The sequence below is a fragment of the Triticum aestivum genome, chromosome 6D (assembly GCF_018294505.1).
Source record: "Triticum aestivum cultivar Chinese Spring chromosome 6D, IWGSC CS RefSeq v2.1, whole genome shotgun sequence".
Taxonomy (NCBI): Eukaryota; Viridiplantae; Streptophyta; class Magnoliopsida; order Poales; family Poaceae; genus Triticum; species Triticum aestivum.
Window position 1 is genome coordinate 327,943,610 of NC_057811.1, and position 8,238 is coordinate 327,951,847.

The 8,238-nt window shown below is 50.0% G+C and overlaps 1 protein-coding gene and 1 non-coding gene across 2 annotated transcripts; one reads left to right on the plus strand and one right to left on the minus strand.

The window, feature by feature from the left end:
* Positions 1 to 814: 814 nt before the first annotated feature.
* LOC123144916 (putative GEM-like protein 8) lies at positions 815 to 2,342 on the minus strand. Its single transcript, XM_044564177.1, has 2 exons — positions 1,798 to 2,342; positions 815 to 1,647 (listed from the first exon to the last, which is right to left on the minus strand). Exons 1-2 carry the CDS (start codon positions 2,054 to 2,056, stop codon positions 1,193 to 1,195), a joined length of 714 nt encoding a protein of 237 aa, XP_044420112.1. The 5' UTR covers positions 2,057 to 2,342; the 3' UTR covers positions 815 to 1,192.
* Positions 2,343 to 8,165: 5,823 nt separating this feature from the next.
* TRNAA-UGC (transfer RNA alanine (anticodon UGC)) lies at positions 8,166 to 8,238 on the plus strand. The gene has a single exon. It is a non-coding gene; the product is annotated as a tRNA-Ala (tRNA).

Below are 8,238 nucleotides of genomic sequence, written 5' to 3' on the forward strand. Positions count from 1 at the left end.
AGATCCAAAAGCCACAAGTGCATATCCCTCCTCCTCCTTGGCCCCCAAACCAAAGATTGCCTGCCATTGGGCGCTTCGCAGCTAAGCTTAGAACACTGGGCCAACACTGCAGGTCCATGGACATGCACGGCCGGCCTTGGCAGAGTCAAGGGATCTCCAGTCTGACCCATTCATCCCTATCTGTGTATTACTGTTTAGTTTATTTCTCCTGCGAGTAAAATATGATTACTAGGTGGATAAGAATGGCAGAATACTTGGTACTGACGAGTGAAAACTGAAAGCTTAGTTTGCAAGTTAATCGATTGCGCAGGTCAGCGACGTTGTTGCACATTTTCTTTATGTATATCCTACCTAATGATGATTTTTCTCATGTCTTGTTGGCAAGGCTGGGCTGTTTATTTGTCAAAGCAATGCAGCAACCTGATTAATTCGGACTGGGTCTTGTTTGGAAGCAGAGGACTGAATTCAGTCTCTTTCAGTGAGTACGTGGTGGAGATTGTTGCGCAGATGCTACGTACTTGAACAGTTAGATATCGATATGTCATGAACACGTTCAGTGTCGGAATTCTTCAGACATCAACTGCAAGCAATAAATCACTACCATAACTACAGTATCCTCTCGATATCTTCTTAAATGTCAGAATTTGATGGAACTACAGGTGCTGTGTAATATTCAATATAAGACGTTTTTTGACATTGTTATGGGACAGAGGGAGTACTACTGATACTGATATTGGTGTCCTGCAGGCCAAGTTCAAGATGTCAGTGCAGTGCAAACAATCTCACATAACAGATAAGGGGTGAGATCACGGAATGATTTTGCAACTGACCATATGGAATGCCAGTTATCTATTATCTCAAATAGTTATACATGTTTTACTCTAGGAAAAAGAATGGATATCTGAAACTTGCTCACTGCACTGCACACATATGAATGAAGGCTATCATTTGCCGTTCCCACCAAACCATTCCTTTCCCAAGCTTGTTCACGAAGTTCATCTTCCCCAACCCCGAAAACATCCATCACCAGCCGCCATGCACTGGCATAACAACGACATGTTGTAGCACTTGTAACAACTTAACCTACACATACACAGATTCCTAGCACCATCTAAATAACGTACTACAGGCACAAAGCACAAGGCGTGTGCAGCGACGATCTCCGGCCGCCGGCCGCCGCCCGCGCGCGTTGTCATCGCCGCGCCTGCGCGATGGCCTGCTCCAGGTGCTGCAGCGACCTGTGGTAGCTGAGGAAGCCCATGAACCAGAACTCGAAGCCGTCGTTGGTGAGCACCTCGATGTAGCGCTGCTCCGGCTTGTGCTTGTTCTGGGTGGGCACGGCGCGCCTCACCTTGCGCAGCGGTATCGTCACCTTGTACGGCACGCGGAGCTTGGCGCCGTCGGGGGCGGCCACCGCCAGCGAGCGGTCGCTGCGGAAGGCGACGCGCTCCGTGGACACGAAGAGCATCCCGGCGATGGGCCCCGCCGTGGTGGACAGGTAGCACTGCGACGCCCTCACCAGCCGCTCGTTCTTGTCCACGGAGAACCACTGCCGGAACACCTTCTCGACGCCGCCGGCCTGGAGGATCCTGGCGCCCAGCGTGAGCTTCCCCTTGACCGTCTCCGACAGCTTTGGCCCCAGAGCCACTGCATACGTTGGGAACAAGGAAGAATTCAGTCTAACAATCCAAAGCCATACGATACGACCAAGAAGAAAGAAAATCAATTTTCTTTCTGATTAGTTGGCGTTCCGTGTTGAATTGTATACAGTAATAAACAAGAATAGACAAAACATACCGTGTTCTTTGATGCCCTGGGCGATCTTTCCCCTCTTCCTGCGAACTTGGCTCGTCTGCTCGCGATCGGTCACCGTGGAGCCGTTGGAATCGCCGTCGTTGTTGTTGATAGATTGGAAGGAACCGGAGACGAATCCGCCATGATCAGGAGGGGTGATCGTTGTCTCCTCCTCCGCGGGGAAGTCGGGCTCCTCTATGCCGTAGGCCGTGCTGTTGACCGGGATCCCAATCACATGGTCCTGATTCGTTGCCCCCTCCATCGCTACCGATCGATCAACCCAGCTCGCAAGCAAGGAATCCCTCGCCCTTGCTCCAATCCGCTGCTCTGCTCCGTCTCCTGCTCTGCGTCGTCGGCGCGCCGAAAGCAATGTGCGGTGGTTGTTGTTGCTGGTAAGCTCAGGTCCAAATTGAGAAGGGGGAGAGCCTGTTTTATAGGCCGGCTTGGTGGCCACTCGACTCCCCCAGAACCGCCCGGCTGGCGGTCTATACTATACGAATAGAGTAGTATAGTAATTCCGCGAGCGAGCGCACTTTGGAATTGTGAATTGAGAATGGATGGAACAGTCCTCATCCCCTCATCATGATAAAAAGTAGGCTTGGCGCTAGAAAAAAGAGCTGGGTGGCTACCTAACTTTGCGAGGGCACGGGACCCGCCGCGCGCTGCTGCTTTTCGGTGTGTCATCCGTTTGTGTTTTAACGCACGGAGGGAGCCTTTTCTCCTCCGAAGAAAGTCTCCAACTCGTCCAGCCGGTTCAGCTTAAGTGCATATGCATTTTGTGCTGCACGCGCACAACATCGCACAATCCGCACGCATTGCAAGACGATGCGCATTCCATCGTCGGTTCGGTGTCTGCCGGGGTTCACGAGATTGCGCCAAATGGCCGATCCCAGCACAGTGGCCGGCAAGCCGATTGGCGGTACCCGTTTTTGCACGCAAACAGAATACTACAAACCTGCAAGCACAGTCAGCCAGTGGCATTGACAGAGAAAGGAATCCACGGAGACGCAGACAGAAGAACCTATACCTACAAGGCTACAACAAACGTCGATGGCCTGAATGAGTCAGACGGGGGCACACCTAGATCCGCATCAGATCAAAATCATGGCTCCCCAAAGGCCGTGACCGGAAAGCACGGGGGCGGGCGAGTGGACGACGACGCCTTTGACGAGGCCGACGGGGTCGTCCCTACCGGCGCCACCAAGGGCCGTTAACTAACCGCCATGGCCTACGCTGCATACACACAGACACAGGGCAGGCAAAGCTGGAAGCGTCACGAGTTCGGCCGCACCGTCCCTCTCCTCCTCATGCTGCTTTCGCCTTTGCTTCGCTATGGCTATGGCCACGGAGGCCCCGGTCACTAGCTGCTCCCCGTAGCTTCGCCAGCGCCGCGTCCGACTACGCGCCGAGTCACCACCCGCACCGCGCATTCGCGGTTGTTTTTCTGCGTGTCGGACAGCGCCGCTGGTTCGTTGGCTCCTAATCCGCTGCAGCGAATCGACTGGTAATTGCTGGTTGGTTTTTACTTTCACGTCCTCCTTTTGTTTATTTTTCCTTTTCCAAAGGGTGCTGTCACTTCTTCGTTTCCTTGCTCGGTTGGGTAAACATCCATGTTCGTGCAACCTGTGCACGTATTCCTAGATACGTGAATTGGGATATATTTTTTCTTGTCTTCGTGAATGGAGTAATTATTAAGATTTTTTTGCTCCTGAATGGAGTGTGGGCTCCAAAGCAAAGTATTAGAGCATCTGCATTTCCACATAAGGGCCTCTTTTGGTTTAACTTTTTTTTGAACCATTATTAAAGAGTTTAACTTTTTTGCATAGCTTTTTGATTCATATGATTGAATCTTAGAGGAACTCTAGCAGAGCCATCATATCAGACTGACCGGCATAATAACTGTCGATATGTCGGTTTTGCCCAAAATGTCAATCTAGCTGGGCTGCCATAATTTATGAAGTGCGCTCCATATCGAGCCCACGAGCCTCCCCATTCCCGCCACATCCCCCCGGGGGCATGTTTTTCCTGCCCACCGCCCACAGCTATAAAATGGTTGTCGCCATGTCTGAATAACTGACCTCCACCCTCAACAGGTTAGCATCCACTCCACTCCCGTCGCCATGTCATTTCTCATCGACCGGACTAGGTGTCGCTCTCGGAGGATGAGGAGCAGAGGGACAAGGAGGAGGCCGCCTTCATCGCCGAGGAGGAGGACGAGGAGGATCGCCGTTATGCGCTGGAGGTTGCACATGAGATCATCCCCTCAATGGGCGCCCGAATTGGAATCCGAAAACACACTCCATTCAGTGGGATATCCAGCAAGGCTACGTGCAGATCCCGTATGAGAAGGATATAAGAGAGATCGCCACATAGCTCATATCAGCCACCATGTGCTCCCCGTCTTCTCACTGTTAAGGAGGCTTGGAATGAGTGCTACGCATCAATCGCCTGTCCGGGAAATCTCCAAGCACACCGGTGCTGGGCAGGAGTTATAGGCTGAGAGGGACCGTGAAGTGTGGCTCCATTATGAGGAGAAACAAGTGTGTTTGACGGCGGAGAGGCGGCGCATCAGATGGCGCGCATTTGACATGAAGGTGGTGTCATTCACTGAGACGAATCATGCCATGTCGAACCTTGCCCCCATTGAAAATGATGCCCCCTACCTCAATGAAGATGTGGTCGGCGGTCCGTTTGCCTGGATGATGAGTGAACTCGCCGCATATGCATGTGCCCTTCTGCCGTGGTGGTGGGAGCAACTAATGCTTCTCCCAAGCCGTAAAAAGTGATTAGTTTAGTTTAAAAAATGTCAATAATCGACTGTTCTACCCCTATGTAACCACTTTGTAATGCAACTTTATCTCAAATTAGTGTTTTAGTCCTTTAAATTGAGTATTTTAATTATGTTCGATGTACTAGTGTTTTAACTCCTCAAAAGGATGAATTTTTGAGGAGTTATACTCCCTCCGGTCCTTTTTACTCTGCATATAAGAATTGTCTGAAGTCAAACTTCATAAAGTTTGATCGTATTTACATGAAAAAATATTAACATCTACAATGCTAAATTTATACAATACGAAAAGTAGAGTCATGACGCATCTAATGTTGTTGATTTCACATTTTGAATGTCGGTATTTTTTTTTATAAACTTGGTCAAAGTTTACGATGTTTGATTTCAGATAAATCTTATATGCGGACTAAAAAGGACAGGACGGAGTAGGTGTTTAGGAGGGGAGTTAGAGATTCCCTTAGAACATCTAATTAATATAATCCGGTGTGTTGGAGTTACAGTCACCAGTGGTCCTGGATTATTTTAGTTACTATGCATACTTGTGCTATTGCGTGTTGCGTAGGAAGAATGTTAGGACAGTTTGGCCGTTGAAGCTTCGAAAGGGTCAACGTGACCAACCAGCTGGACAGTGTTCGATATGCCCCCCGGCCGTAACCCCGTTCCGACCGTCCGGTATGATGTTGGCTGCAAGCTGGACGAAATTGGAAAGGAGTCGAAGAATCTAGCGTGAAAGGTTAGCAACACACTCCATCGTCCCTTGCTCCATCAACCAACTATACAAGGAAGGAATCACACAGAAAGGGGATAAACCAACGGACGGACAGCTTGGTCCTCCTGCTGTACTGAAAGATACCACGCCGCACTACTGTTGACAGTAACCGGCTTGGTCGTGAAAGGTACATCGGCGGCTGGAAGACCGCAGAATCTGGACTACATTTCAGCATGTTACTAAAATGCATGAGAGATTCAAGTCAACAGAGAAAATAAGCTAGCATGCATGGAACCTAGGCATGCCCTGAACACAATTTTTCCTGATAATAATAGGCTTCTCTGCAATCATTTCCTGAGCATTAGTATGTTTTAGTCTGTTATCGTTGTATTCCCAGTAGCACGAAGTTTAACACTATGAGGCTGGCACTATCAGTATAAAGTGGCTGGCTTGCTTATCAGCCGCCAGCAGTGGTTATCTAGGAAGCAGTGTGTGACCCGATGGGCCATGGGAGCCCCCAGCAGCACCAACACTGACAATCCTTTGCCACTGTTGTTTCCTTAATCAGGAGGGGCAAGCAATTGCCAAAAAGCACGATCGCTTCAACCCCTACTGGTCGGCCTAGCAGCTTAGCTTTCCCAAACGCTTGTGCATGCAGATCGATCGATCAGTCTAAAGAAATCAGGATGGAAGCAGCAGCTCCTCGAATTGACCTCCACTGACTCCCCACGGCTGCAGTCTGATGGCAAAAGGGGCGTCTCCATGTTGTAAAGAAAAGGGATCGCCCAAAGCGCGGCACAAAGCATGGAGATACGATCGATCGATCGATCGTAGATTACATTACAGGTCGATGGATCCATCGAGCCATCATGCATTCATGCGTGCGTGCGCGGGGGCTCCACCGCGGCCCGGGCCGCGGATAAGGACGGGTTATCATTTCATGTATGTAATGCTTGCGATTAGAGTATGCGTGTGGCCTTTTTCGTTGGTTAGGGTTTGTGCGTTCCAGTGGAAAGCAAAGCATCGCTGCTGATAAACAAGTAGCCAACGCGAAAAGGCTCTCGTAATTGCGTCCCCGACAGTGCATGGTGGGCTTAGGTCCCCGGCTTAGTTAGCCGTTGCCGTTTTCGTGTCACTGCCGACTCAGCTCATGAGCTGAAACCGCCTCGCTTTGTGCGTGGACGTACCTAGACGGCCTTGTTTTTGCCCATGCCTCGTCCTCATGGCATGGGACGCACCAACTGCGGCGCTGATGGGTTGGGTTTAGGGTCTAAGATATTTCTTTGCTGTTTGTTATGCTAAGCAAACTGTGTCGGGAGCTGGGACCAGGAACGGCCGTTCCAGCAGTCTTGGCTTTTCAGCGTCTGAGGTCTGACTCCGAGCTATATATCTAGGGAGCGTTCGAAATCCCTCCACTGCAGAGTCAGCTCGCGGAGCCGGCGGAGCTGCAGGCTGAAAAAGTGGAGCTGGAAAATACGCGCTCCACAGATCCGCGGAGCTGGCAGAAGGCCGAACAAGCCCCTAATGTGAGGATGTCCCCGGAGATGCGGTGTCTGTATGGCTAGGTATCTGTTTGTTGGTAGTAGCATGAGTGCATTTTTTTTTCTGTAGCGAAAAGACTAAACTGCCTGTATCCTTGGAGGGGCGTCCTTTTTTTTTTGAACCGGGCCTTAACCCCTTTCCATTATAAGCATAACGAAAATACATAGTTCAGTAACCAAAGACCCAAAAGCTACACTCAACATAAGGAAGCTAGAAAGGGGTAAGGCGAGTTCAAGGCACCACTGGGAAACCCACCGTGAGCACTCGTCATCGAGCAGCTCATTGCGGGGCGAAAACCCAGTGGCACCTATGATCACACAAACCTCTAGGACCTAAACGAAAGGTAGTCTCCAAAAGAAACCCAAACAGTATAATACCACCATGCCCACAGGCTCACAGACGAGCAAACAGAGCACTCGCGCGGGAGTGAGGTAACCTATCCTGACAGAAGAAAGCTCGAATCCTCGAATTGATGGAGGTGGGTCAGTTCGTCGCTGATTTGGTTGGAGCCGCGCAGATTCTCATCATCGTCGAAGCACTAGACCTGAGCATCTTGGCTCCGCGCTCCATGGCCTCCCGATCATCATCAGCCATCAAACCTGCCCAGTACGTCAAAAAACCACAAGCAGCATACACCACATTAAAAGGGCTTTTGAGATCTTTGCGTTCAAAAGTAGCCTGGTTACGACTGTCCAGATCGCCCAACAAACTGCTGCCAAACCAGAGGTGTAAAATTTAGCTCCATCAGGAAGGAAAATGTAACACCAGGAGAAGTACTGCCAGATGTTGTTCGGACAGAGAGACGTGCCCAACACACACCCGACCGTCTATCAGACCACCCGAGCAACAGGGCAGGTAAAGAAAAGGTATTGTGAAGTTTCCACATTATTGCAAAACGAGCATTTAGGATTGCCTGCCTAGTTACGCTTTCTCATGACATCTCTCGTTAGAACCGCGTCTTGGAACACTTGCGAAGCACAAATTCTACTGAGATTCTTGCTGGCTTTGTACGTTCCAACTTCCGACTAGGAATAGGATCCTACCGAAATTTTAGGAGCCGCTTTGCTCTTTCATACTCCGGAGTTGACCGAAGTGACCAATCTTCCAAGTAGTCAAGTTCTGTTTTGAAATGTGCATGGCACCCGATTCTGCCACTGGACCTTGAGGTGCGCCCGATACTGCACTCCAACTCTGAGCTCACCAGGAAGAATTCGAAAACTAGCCTGTTCTGCTATTATTCAGCATATATTTGTTGTGAAATCAACTAGGGCAAACTGTCTGACAGTATCTGTTTTCTGTTTAGAAAATGTAGTTTTTTATTTAAGCACAACCGGGGATGTAGCTCAAATGGTAGAGCGCTCGCTTTGCATGCGAGAGGCACGGGGTTCGATCCCCCGCATCTCCA